At 39.0% G+C, this 14,062-nt stretch overlaps 2 protein-coding genes across 14 annotated transcripts in view; one reads left to right on the top strand and one right to left on the bottom strand.

Annotated features, from left to right (window-relative positions):
• The window catches only part of LOC307015829 (angiopoietin-related protein 7), a 72,880-nt gene that overhangs the window by 55,496 nt on the left and 3,322 nt on the right, over nucleotides 1-14,062 (bottom strand). The gene's annotated exons all lie outside the window — the stretch shown is intronic.
• Nucleotides 1,984-14,062, top strand: part of kcnk2b (potassium channel, subfamily K, member 2b) — a 40,281-nt gene continuing 28,202 nt past the window's right edge. For 2 of the 3 annotated variants that reach the window (XM_079644729.1, XM_079644727.1), the window contains exons 1-2: nucleotides 1,984-2,435; nucleotides 3,639-3,952. In XM_079644729.1, the coding sequence (XP_079500855.1) occupies nucleotide 2,435; nucleotides 3,639-3,952 (315 nt within the window). In that variant the 5' untranslated portion in view covers nucleotides 1,984-2,434. Of the gene's footprint in view, nucleotides 2,440-3,638; nucleotides 3,953-14,062 lie in introns of all 3 variants that reach the window. The other variant, XM_079644728.1, reaches the window with a different exon arrangement.

Below are 14,062 nucleotides of genomic sequence, written 5' to 3'. Positions count from 1 at the left end.
AATAGACCCATATAATGCACAAGCGAGTGAGTACATACAGATATTCTACATAGAGCGCAGTGAGGATAATCTATAATATTATTTATGGGGGGAGGGGTTACAAACCACCCTTTAGATGAGGTATAAAGGCTGTTAAGACTAACCCCACGTTTACAAGATGCTTTTACAATACATAATTTCACATATATGTTCTGTCAGATTTGTGTTCGTACATTAAGTGTTGCTACCAGTGGTGGATCCACTCTTCTCTCACTCTCAGTCTAATGAGAGAAGAGGCACCATAACTGCACACATAACAAACTGCCCTGTAAAGGTGATACACAGCTGGTCATTAATGCACAGCAAACAGGGTAGGTTTACTGCAGTGTGATTCCCTTTGTTATATCCTGCCTATTAAGTGCTGCTGTTACAATTACAGCAGGAACGTAACCATAGCAACATAAGCAAAACTGGCAGATCTTCAAAAGTCTTCGGTTACTCTGAGGACAGTTAGTATTGGACAAATTATCACTTGACTTCCTGAGTACACAGTGACATGACTGGGTGTCACAGAGGAGATTTAACAACGTTACATTTCATAATTTCACTTTGTATTAATAATGTGGCTCTATAAAAAGAATATGAGAACAAGAAGTAATAATTTAACATTGTTTTATAAATACTGCATCAAAAAGCCCCAGACGTTATTATATTTTAAGGAGCAGTAGTTTGTCCATCACTAGAATAATGTAGGGAACATTAATCTAATAGGCGGCAGCATAGACGTGAAAGGATACAATGTGTCTGCTATAGTGCAGATTGGATGCTTGACACTGAATCATTTGAAGTCAGAAAGTGACGAGCAGAAAAGGAAAAGAATGAAAGAAATAGAACAAAGTAGAAAACCATTTTGATTTATAATGGAACAACCAGTTTGTTGAAATGCGGACACAATCTCCTGAAAGCCCTTCAGAAGGTGAAGCACAAGCACGTTGAATTGTTTTATGCTTTTATTGCTGCACACTGCACCTATACAATTTATTACTTCTATCTATTGCAGAAGAGGCATTCTTTCCTTAGCAAACTCAGCTACTGGAAAACTGAAATGTCAGCAGAATTGGGGATTATTACGGGTTTTTCTATCAATTATCTTGTGTGTGTGTGTGTGTGTGTGTGTGTGTGTGTGTGTGTGTGTGTGTGTGTGTGTGTGTCAGAGCATCAAACAGCACAGTTGGGCATGTCTCTCAATTCAATTAGCAGCAGTAGCTCATGCAAATCAATATTGGTGGACACATCTGTGCAAACAAAGCTACTCTTGCACACTTCCTCGTCAGAAGAGAAAAGCAAGCTGCAACTGACAATTCAATTACTCAAAATATGTGCCCGTCTTGGTTTAGTGTCTCCGAGTATTGGTCTAACCTTCATGCCATAAAGAAATATAAACTAAATCAGTGACATAAAACTCACTTCGCTCACTAACATTTGCCAATCAAAGCCCCTGCAACTGGAGGTCTCCTTGCAGTAGCTGGCTGTTGTCTAAGTTTGCTGGGATGTCACGAGTTTAACTCACAGTCAAAGCAAGGAAAATGCTTCTTATTTCCTTTCTGAAACTGGAGGAAAATGGCCTCGGAAAAGAGAGTGCACCAAAAATGGATGCTCAGGTGACCTGCAGGTAATCATCTCCAAGGAAGTGATGACATGCAAATAGCAAATTGAACAATTTGGCTTTTTTATGCATAATGCAAGGGGAAAACACTCTATTTTAGTTTACAGCATCTGTCAGTGTGCTCTTGAGCCAGGCACTTTAAACCTAAATGGCTGCTCAGAGGCCACCAGGGGATAACAGTGGGCGGGCAGCTTCCATGATGGAACAAGAGTGGTCTTCCATGCACAATATATGTGAGACCAATCCATGCTGAGCTACAGCCCGGTCTTACACAATCTCAACTGAGCATCTTCAGTTTGTGCTCATGCATTGTTGGCTGAGATTCTGCAGCATGAGAGGCCTGTGAAGTGTTGGCCAGCACGCAGCTTCTCTCTCTGTTTTTACAGTAGGAGCTGTCACACCGAGTGGGAGTGCAGCGTTTCCAATGTGTCACTCGTGTGAATAGCTTCCTAACCGGTACAATCCAAACCTCTGCGTCCTCACAGAGCAGCGATGTCTCCAAACACCCGCATGGATTTCATGGAAGCGATGTGTTTCCCTTGTTCCTTTTACGCACCGTCCTAAACGCGTCTTTTGGTGAAAACGAAATGTCCTGGATGTATTTTCTCCGGAGATTTTAAAGTGAAGGGAAGCGCAGCTCGCTGGAGAAGCCATGTGGAGAGCGGCCACGTCCCTCGGTGGGAGCACCGGAGGCAAAAAGCCCCACTAACAGGAGATCATTATTTACCCTTTCTTTGGGGGAAAAAAGGTCCGTCGATGAGGAAACAAAGAGGGTAGAGATGGTAGAGAAGTAAGTGCGTAAAAACTAATTGAAATTCAGCATTTGAAATATGAAATGATATAAATATGTTTTCATTACTGCCCCTTCATAGATTGAGGATAAAGAATGTGTCTGCGTTGTTTTATAGTGAGTTGCTTGAGGAATTTAGTGGTTGTGGCAATCTTTTAGCCTCACAATTTAATATTTGATGTTGTCTCTGCATGTGACACTTGTATTGTAGCTTTTATAATAACCTACTTCTGCATCTTAAGACCCATTTCAACGATATAAATAAATAAGATAATGCATATAGTAAAAACAAACACAAAAACAATGAATATCGTTATGTTTTTTTTTTACATGATATATTTCAGCTGTTGAAGAAGTAATCCTCTCCATAAATCGCGTACAGTGAAATACTGGCTATTAGGAACTCCTGGGGTGGTTATGTAATTGCATCTTCTTCTGCAATCTGTTGGGGGAAATGGGATTGTGACAAAGCGAGTTACATTTTTAATGAGCTTTGTATTCATTTGTATTGTGGGACACAAAAGCAAAAAAAAAAGGGTCACGATTCCTGTCCGGAGAAAGTAGGGCTGAAGGGATTGATATAATAAGTGATATTATAAAGATCATTGTGCTCAGTGGTTGAATCAGTATTAAGAGATGTTGTAGGCTTGAAGTTTCCTATCTATGACAGAAGTGAGTATATTTCACTATCCATTAATTATAACTGTCATCCCTTCCTAAAGTTTGCTAATCGATTAATTGTTAAATAAAAGACACGTCAGCAGAAATGATTTAAACACTGTTGTTCCAGCTTATTCTATATAATGAAAAGCTGCTTTCTTAGGCACTCAAAACTTCACTCTATGCTCTTGAAAATGGCAATGGTTATTTTTCACTGTTTTATGACATTTATTGTGGTAAATGTTGAATTGAATTATCAAGAAATTAACTGCCAAAATGAAATGAAAATATTTGATGCACCCCTGCTCTAACATTGTATAAAACACATGAAAGAACTCCATGTTTTAAAATAGATAGATAGATAGATAGATAGATAGATAGATAGATAGATAGAGTAGGTGGAGGATGGAGGGATGGATAGATGGATAGACAGATAGACTTAATCCCTTAGGGAAGATGTTTTGCTGAGGCGGTGGAGTTGGTACTAAGATGAGTATGCAACAGAAATAAATGGATCCACATTAATACATTCCTTCCTCACAGTGGCCACACCTGACCTTCTTGACCCGAAGTCTGCCGCCCATAACTGCAAGCCTCGCCTGTCCTTCTCCATCCAACCGGTAGTGCTTTACACCCCAGAGGACGAGTGTGAAACCCGGACTACAGTGATGAGGTGGAAAACGGTGTCAGCCATCTTCTTCATGGTGGTGCTTTACCTCATCATTGGAGCAACAGTGTTCAGAGCCCTGGAGCAGCCTCACGAGAGCTCCCAGAAGCTGGCCATTCTCGCAGAAAAACTCGACTTCCTGGCCATGCACGCATGCGTAAACTCCTCCGAGCTGGAGGATTTAGTCAAGGTAAGCGAAAACATCAACATCATATTCATAATTTCAACCTTTTCTCTTCTGCAGGACCTCGTGAAGATGATTGTTACCACACTCCACACTGTGACTACAGATTTTTCTCTTTCATTTAATTTTTAATAAATTCTGAGGTTACTAGGTTTCAACTCGACAGTATGTTGTTTGTTTGAGGATTATAGTGAGTGGCAGACAAAAAGATTACGAGTAAACACAACGAGAGCTCTTAACCTCAGGATACTTGAGTGACAGTTAAGTACTGTTTGTGTATTTATTCTGTGGCCACTGCAGGCTGTATTATATCAACATATTTCCATGTCTCCCATTCTATTATTTGACAGTGAGTTGCGAGACATTTCCCTTCACATTTAAAGTAATAATATAGCAAGATTCTTATTTAGAAAAATCGATTTTTGTCGATTTCTAAGTGAGGTAATACAATTTTTATTGAGTGTATTGCCTACTGATTTCACTTGCAGTATTACAAACCAAGTGTCTGTAGAATAACGAATCTCTTAATGCTACGAACCACTAAAGCCTTTGTTGCATTAACTTGGTAGAAACAATCAAAGAGTAGTTTTAAACACTGCATAGAACAACCAAATGGCCCATTGTATTGGGGTGGTTACATGCAAACGGCTGATGCAGATGCACACAGATGGTTCACTCACTGATGATAATGTTCATAATAGGAACTATTTCAGAGCTTTCATCTTGCCACTAACAGGTTCAGTTGTTCTTTTCATCCTGCTGCTGAGCCGACCAATAACAGCATGTTATCCATTTGAATCCATGTTAAATGGTTGTGATTGGCCTTTCCAAACCCAGGGGATGTAAAGACCTTAGGGTTTGTAAGACACATTGTATTTAGAAATCCCGAAACACAGTCTGTCAACAACTGTGAGACTAAGATGTCTTTGGCAACATTCCTGTAAAAAATCCCAAATTCGCTCAGTTGGTAACTGAGATCCAAAAATATACAGAAATATACACTACAATGAAATCTGGCGTCGTTTTAGTAAGACATTTTCACTTCCGCATAAAAAAGCCTCCGCACGTGACCTCCCGCGTGTGATGTAACGTGGGGGAAACAAGGGGGAGAGCGGCCGGTCTAACGTATGAATAAACATGGATCACAATGCTAGTTTTGACACAGAAGAGGTTGAAAATATATATTCGAATGCATATGATTATAATTATGAGCCTGCTAGGCGTCCAAGAGACCATGAGCAGCCAAGGATTAGAAAAAATAACGGCCATCGGAGAGAAATTGAGTTTTGGTGTGTGGAGAACCAGTGGAGAACAGAGCAGCTGTCTTGGTGAGTGACCGTTAGCTAACGTCAGTCACATCAAAACATTGTAAAGTTAGCAATCATAGATCAGGCTATAACTAAAGTAGTATTGATAATATAGTAACGTTACTGGCAGGACTGTTGATACTGATCCATAACAGAAACTAATGCGCAAGTGTCAGCCGCATCTCGCGTTACCTAATGCAACTCCACACTACGGTGTTGACCGGAGGGGAGACGCGAGATACGGCTGATACTTGACGATCTGGCGGAGAAAGGTTGTGGAGCCTCCGTTGATATGCCGTTGTAAATGGCTTGATGGAAAGCAGTTGTGTAGTCGGGGAGGGTTCACAGCTGATTGCAGCAGGTGAGTGGCGGTTGAGCCGGGAGCCAGGAGTGACAGCTACCACGCCCACACAAACAACACAGACAGGGGTGAAACAAACAAACACAAAGGAGACGGCTGGAGCAGTACAGCCACCACAGCGTTACCGTCTTACGGTGCCGTGTACTGGAGGGGAGAGAGAGCATCGAAGGGGGGGAGAGAGATTTAATACGGTTTCTTGATAAAGCTGTGGAGACGGAGTATGTGCTGCAGGGAGGTGGATGCACAACGCATCCAGGAACGAACGCTAGCTCCGGTCCTTTTCCCGTGAGGGAAACTGTGGACTCGATGCCCTGACAGGCTTGTGTTTGTGCAACCCGCACAAATATGGAGCTATTTCAGGGTCATAAGTTTTGATCATTCAAAAAAATAAAATGTATTTGAAAGTTCAAGTTTTTATCCGGAACTTTGAAAAATACAATGATGTATTCAAAATAAAAATAAGTATTTGAAATCATTTTTCAGGTTGAATATTATTTTGATTCAGTTCAGCAATTTTTTTTAATAAAATATTTATTTTCAGATTTCACTTTTATACATATTTTGATATTTGAACCCTTATTTTTTTCAGTTACATTTTTATCGTTTTCAGATTCAAAACAATAATTTTTTCAGTTTCAAATCTTGTTTTTTCAGGTTTCACATTGCTTTTCACCTTCAGATCGTTTTTCGCTTTCAGATCTTTTTTTTTCGCTTTCAGATCTTTTTTTTTCGCTTTCAAACTTTTGACCCTGATGTTGCTTGGGGGGGCGGGGCTTAGCAAAGAGTAGTTTGGCATCCTGAGTGACAGGCCTCCCTCTGTCATGTTGCCTTCATGGATGTTAGGTAGCGCGAGAAATATAACTCAATACTTTCTATACACGATACTCCCGTGATAGGTGGGAAATAAAACTGATACCAGCGTCAAAGTTCCGTTAAGCGAGCTGTTGAGCATCGTAGTTGGCAACAATCAAGGTATAAGCGCAATAAGCTGTGCTAGAATGTGAAATTACGTATCCGCAACGAGCCAGCAGGTTGTTCTGGCGGACCTGACGCCATCCCCCGCTGTCTCACGGAGAGATACCGCAGGTCCTTCCTTCCTGCAGCGGTCAGACTATACAACCAGCACAGCCTCTAGACCCCGCACAAAAGAACTCAGACTATAACACCTCTTGTTGATAAATACCAACTATGTGCAATATTTGCAATATGTGCAATATATATATGCCATTAAAAACTGTGCTGCTAAATCTGCAGAACTGTTACAGGGTGTGTATTATGTAAAAATGTGTAACTTTAAAATATATAATTTCTTTTTTTAATCTTTAATACTTTTTTCATGCATGCTTTAGGTAGCATTAAGCTGTCTTTGGCTCTTCTCTGCTGTAAAAATGTAAATGTATCTCCTGTGGGACTAATAAAGGTAATCTGATTCTGATCGCAAAAACCAAGCCAATACTATGCTGCGTTCATGGAGCTACGTGGAAGTGGGGAAGGACAATGCTTGATTGCGGATACGTAATTTCACATTCTAGCACAGTTTATTGCTCTTATACCTTGATTGTTGCCAATTACGATGCTCAACAGCTTGCTTAAAGGAACTTTGACGCTGGTATCAGTTTACCACGAATCACGGGAGTATTGTGTATAGAAAGTATTGAGTTATATTTCTCGCGCTACTTAACATCCTTTAAGGCAACATGACAGAGGGAGGCCAGCCACTCAGGATGCCAAACTACTCTTTGCTAAGCCCCGCCCCCCCACGCAACATCACGGCCAAAAGTCTGAAAGCGGAAAAAAAAGGTCTGAAAGTGAAAAACGATCTGAAGGTGAAAAGCAATGTGAGACCTGAAAAAACAAGATTTGAAACTGAAAAAATTATTGTTTTGAATCTGAAAACGAAAAATTTGCAACTGAAAAAAATAAGGATTCAAATATCAAAATATGTATAAAAGTGAAATCTGAAAATAAATATTTTATTCCAAAAAATTGCTGAACTGAATCAAAAATGATATTCAACCTGAAAAATGATTTAAAATACTTATTTTTATTTTTGAATACATCATAGTATTTTTCAAAGTTCAGGATAAAAACTTGAACTTTCAATAAATTGCATTTTTTTTGAATGATCAAAACTTATGACCCTGAAATAGCTCCATACACAAACACAAGCTTACCATTATTACAAATGGTGAAATGCAATGTAAAATTACCGAAAAAATACCAGCTCACTAAATCACAACCGCTCAAACCAACTACAAACTACTACCGCGGATTGGGCAGAGAACGAGTCCGAGAAAGTTAACTCCCCCATGTGACGTAATATGACGCGTTTGACGTATGACCTTAAAAAAAGCAGTTGTTAGTAGCAGAGCTCAAAACGGCTCCTTTTCCTCTGAATTCCTGCCCTTATGTCTTGTAAAACATATAAAATCCTGCATTAACATTTTTAATTGTAATTTTCAGGCAAGGTTAAGCATAAATGTAGTAAAAACAAAACCCTGCAAATTGCTCTTTAACAGAATAATTATGCCGGTGTGCTGATAGAGGCATCAGATCACAAAACTCTTCTGTGTTGTACTTAAGGGCACACATAACATATATATATATATATATATATATATATCATATTTTTCCTCAGCAGACCTTCACTTATCTCTCTTACATATTTCCCTCCACAAATATTATATAAAATACCATAGGGTACTAGATTAAATATTATATAAACAATCAAAATAAACCTGTAGCGCTACTTGGATGTTGTTGAATTGTTATACTGACTGTATGTATGTATGTAGCAAAAGAAGAGAGTTGTGTTAAAGAAAGAAAGTAAAAGATGACTAAATAGCAGATTAATTAATAAATGTTTCAATTAGAGAAAAGGTCATATACAAATGCATTATAAATATCACTATTGCGTAAGCACGTTCTTATAAAGGCATTAACCGACAGTATGACCCCTGCTTTATGGATTGGTGGATCTAGCCATCAACCAAATTTGTCAGGGTGATGATAAGACTTCCCTCTTGGGGAATCTCGCTGGTATATTTATTGAACTTGTAGAACCAATTTTCTCCTCTGATGTACCAGAGCTGAAAGGTCTTTACGTCCCGGGGGAAACCGATTTGTCCATCGCTTATAATTTTAACCTCTTCTATAGTTGAATACTTCCCACCAAAAATGCCTCCTAATATCAAAACATCCTCTAATCTCATAAGGGATATCTATGAAACACAAAAAAAGGTTATTTTTCAGTATGTTAACACTTAATATATACAATATATTGAATTCCATGTAATGTATATGGTTTAAAGGAACAGTCAAACATAATTGAAAATTATTTTTTATAAAACTCTTTCTTAAAATGTTCTAATAGTATATACAGATAGAAAGAGTTGTGTATCTGTATCATAAGAATGCCTCGTACTTCTCATAATAACGAGAAAACCTTCATATGAACTGTTATGAGTTTATGAGTATGAGCATTGTAATTTAACAGAGCAAACATGTCCCTGAAACATTTCCTATAGGACTAAAAACAAGTGAGTGAGTCTATACGTCAGATTTTTCTCAAAATTGATTCATGAGGAAAAAGCCCTCACTGTAACGAGTAGGCAATTCTGTTTAAAAGACATGTGCCTTTTGGTAAGTATAAGAAAAGTTTCCAGGTATACAAAGATACTGTAAGCATACATTTGTTTTTATTGGAATGACATTGAGAGCAGTTCAAATATAGTTCATGCAAATTTACCGTATCCAGAGTAAAATGTTCTGTTAATAGATTATGTATTGTTTTTTACATTTTCCGGCTTGCCATGATAAATATGTTGATCAAATATTTATGAGTTTCTTTTTTCAGTCATGTCTGAATTGACTATAAATCAAGTAGATTCATTGTGATCTCTAATGTCAAGAAGAAGTGTTGGCATTCAGTGACATTTACAGTTTAGGTGTTGACCATATCAAAACTTACCCAAGCTGACGGAATTTATTATTGAATAATGTTCACCACCTAGTAAATTAGATGTTTTCAATTAAGAGTTGCTAGTACCAGATGGCAGTTATTTGGCTCTAATATGCTGAGTCGTTTTACGAAGGCGATGTTGATGATTTCTGTCCTGAGATCATAGTTTGTCAGAATGACCATTAGCTAATGATTTTGTGTCAGGATTGGGCTTAATGACTGTTGCCCTGGAAGAGGAGGGTCCCGATAGTTGTTACTATTTGAAAAACATTTGTCTTGGCAGAGATCATTTAGATTGGAGACAGTAGAAATAATTAAAGCAGCAAACATAGCAGGAGTTGATAGTTTAATTAAGGAAGTAAAGTGTTCTTTGTTCACTGCACAACCTTTTGGCCATAGTATTGTAACTTCTGCCCTATTGAAATATCGTAATACCTATTGGATAGATTGACATGGAAAAAGTCTCTATTTTATCTCTTTTATAGTCCTTAAAGGTGGGGTAGGTAATTTTGGAGAAACCAGCTCGAGTGCGCTAGAATTTGAAAATACACAACCGGAAATAATCTGCCAGTTCCTTACAGAGCCCCTCCTCCAACACAGGCTGACAGGCAGGTAGGCCATCCAGTTAATTTAGCCGGCTAAAATGATTGGTTGTGCTTTTTACAGTACTACGGCTTCCACAGATGAAATTTTTTATGGATCTTTTGTCAAAGCACTTAAGATATTCATTGCTATCGGGATGTTAAGAGCATTCCATGGAATATAACCGAGCCGGTTTCTCAAACTTACCTACCCCACCTTTAACGTGACTTTATTAATTCACTTGTACAGGCAGCATCTAGATTCTAGGGAAAAATATCAACCTCTACTTCTTGTTTAATGCTAATGAGCAAATGCTAATATGCTAATATGTTAAACAAAGACGCTGACCATGTTGAGCACAAGCATGTTAGCATGCTAGCATTTAGCTCAAAAGCACTGCTGTGCTAAGGTACACAGGTGTTAGCATGGCTAGCTAGAGATGGGAAAAATATATGAACAACAAACTCTAAACTATAGTGTGGTATGTACTTTTACTATTAGCATAAGGATGTTGCTTGCCAACATTTGAGGGCAAACTGTCCTCTGTCCACAAAAAAGTGTCTTTTCAGCCAATTAATGGTTTTCTGGCAAAGTATTACTCCTTCTGTCCCTGACCTTCCCACTGAAGCAATCTGTGCTTGTGCTGTTTACAAAAACAAACTATTCAGTCCTGGACCTCAAGAGCAAACTGCAAAATGAATAGTATTAATTATTAATGTTAAGAAAACTTGGCAATTTGCCTCCATGAGGAATTCAAGAGCATATGTATGTGTAGCCTTTAAGGTTGTTTTAAAAACAGTCCAAGACAGAAGCCAAATTAGTTCAACACCCTTGCAAGCAACTCTTTCTCTTCTGATTATTTATTGATAAACGGCTTCAATACAGGTGCCTCAAAGTAATTTGACTTAATTATGTAGACTACACGAACACATACAAACCCATCACCCTTTGTGTTCTAGGTTCCCACTGATCAAAAGTCAGTCAGCTGAGGATTGAGGAGAGATGAGCTCTCAAAGGGATTAATTAAAATAGTGAGTGATGTCAAAAAGCTCAGACGATTCAATCTCTTCTGGCTGTTTGGCTCAGCTAGTGGGGTCTTCACATTATCCTGCTAATCATTTCCCATGACCATGGTCGGTTTGCCAACACAGTGACTGCAGCCAGTATTGTGGCTGCCTTGGCTGAGAAACAAAGGGGCTCGCTGAGCCAAGCCTGTGTGATTGTTCGCTTTGCTAAGTGATGTTTTTATCAGCACAGTGGAAGTAGGGATTCAAAATGTTATCTTCGAACCCTTTGTTGTTTTTCAGAATTTAATTGAGATATAAGTAATCAAAACAGTGAACTGTTGATGTGCTGAGCTTTGTATATTATGTTTGAATACATGTTAATGTTCTGTTGTCCTATTTTGGGTAGATGTGTGTACTGCAGCGTTTCTCAAAGTGTAGGGCGCGCCCCACTTGTTGGGCGCAGAGATGTGATAGGTGGGTCGCGAATGGATGCGATGAACGCGATGAACGGGAAATTATTATTGTTTTTATTTTTTTGAAATAAATTGTTTGGACCTCAGGCCGGAATCTAACCTGGGTCCTCGCGGGCGGTAGTGGACTGTTACAGCCGGAGACTCGCAATGGCGGTGGACTTTCACAGCACCGGTGGATGCGGTACCGGCGCAGCGGCGCTGTGAAAGTCCACGGCCCACCATATACCAGAGCCAGCGGCCCACCGAAGGCAGCAGCCCACCAACGGCAGCGGCCCACCGGGAAAAGTCCCGAATCTCCCGATGGCCAATCCGAGCCTGCTCACACACACACACACACAACTGAAACCCAAATCATTTACAGACATATGTAAAAATCTCTCATACACACATGTGAAACGCTCTCTCTCACACACACACACACACACACACACACACACACACACACACACACACACACACACACACACACACACACACACACACACACACACACACACACACACACACACACACACACACACACACACACACACACACACACACACACACACACACACACACACACACACACACACACACACACACACACACACACACACACACACACACACACACACACACACACACACACACACACACACACACACACACACACACAGTTGCAGTTGGGAAGAAACACAATGTGGAGCGGCATCTCACCACTTCATAAGGAGTTTAACCAGTGTCCCACCCCACTTCACAAGTAGACCTATGTTTATTCTTGTTTTTTAACGCAAGCCTTCATCACCACGGAGGAGCACACAGCCTCTGAGAGAGAGAGAGAGAGAGCACACCTTTATCTATTTAATATAGATGTAAAAAATAAAGTAAGAAATAATTCCAATGTACAGGACAGTAAAAAAAACAGTTTAAAAGGGGAGTGATTAGTAAGATATGCATAAGTAAAAAGAAAGAATGCTAACTAGGTAACATAAGATAAGAATAATAAAGTTTAAATGATTTGTTATTGGTTGTGATCATATTCTAAAGATGTTTGGATTATTGAAAAGTATACAGCTCCATACATTCATTTTGTGCTCAAAATGCAGCAGATTGATGCATTTAACTTCAACATTTAAAAACACTGTATGGCAACTGTCAAATGTCTGCCACAAGTGTGAAGTACATCCGTTGTTTGTTTGTGTTTTTCTTAACCTCCCTATGTTTTTCTTCAGAGACAAGCTTTAAGACACTGTTGATGTATTATTGTGACCTAGCACCTTTTTAATTGATATTGTGAACCAACTTCTGGAAATAGCATGCTTGCTAGAGGCTAAATGCTATACATGCTCATCAGCTAGTCGTAGGTTTTGACTATGTGGTGCTGGGCAGGTTGTGTAGTGAATCAAAACTGTGTATATGTTTTATAGTGGGAAAAGAAATCTACCTCTATATATTTGGTAAAGGTTAGGGAAAGTTAATGGATATACGTAGTCAGGAATCAAAATTGGCACTTAAAATAGCAAGGTGAAAAATCTTTCCATATGAAAATGCTCCTTTGCAATATGAATTGCGTTGTTCCTTTGTGTATGTCAGCTTGTGTGGATAAAGTGGTAGTTCCTTGCAAGACAAAACTACTTCACAGTACCTTTTCCTGCAATCATCTAAAAATCTTTCTTCCCCCTCTGACCCATAATGTCACGTTAACTCGCATCTTATTACATTAGTGCCTCACTTTCACATCCATTATTCATTCATTTCAGCTCTTTCTCACTCGATCTTTATTCGCCTTATCAAAATCAACATTCGAGGTTAAAGCTCTCTCAGTTTCACCAAGGATGATGAATCGCAACACACTGACATTGCGGTGACCCTACAGTTTGTGTGTGTGTGTGTGTGTGTGTGTGTGTGTGTGTGTGTGTGTGTGTGTGTGTGTGTGTGTGTGTGCAGGCATGCATGCAGAAAAAGCTGACAGTGCTAGTTCAGGTGGTCGGTGTGCTGCATGCGGCAAATTATATTGGAGCACTGGTTCTTTGTTCTTGAAGGTGTATTGATCTTTAATACTTATTCTAGATGATCAAAACGAGCTTAGCCCTCACTGGCCTTACATTTATGGTGCACTACTCATTCCTAAATCAATTGAATAGCTCTTTAGTGGCAAACATCCCACATACAGGCCCGGTTCTACGGGGGTGCATAAGGGTGCATTGCACCCTCAGTTGAGTCGTTATGCACCCTCATTTGAAAAATGAAAAGTGAAAAAGAAAACAAAAGAAGTTGAAAAAAAGAAGAAGAAAAGTGACAAATATTACATATATAATAATAATAATAATAATAATAATAGTAGTAATAATAATAATAATAATAATTTAGTTGAAATAAAAAGAATTGTAATTATGGTTGAATAACATTGTCTGCTGCATTTACTTGGTCAATTTAAACGGTA

This window comes from Notothenia rossii (assembly GCF_949606895.1).
Source record: "Notothenia rossii genome assembly, chromosome: 8".
NCBI lineage: Eukaryota > Metazoa > Chordata > Actinopteri > Perciformes > Nototheniidae > Notothenia > Notothenia rossii.
This window is presented reverse-complemented; position numbering and strand designations above follow the sequence as displayed.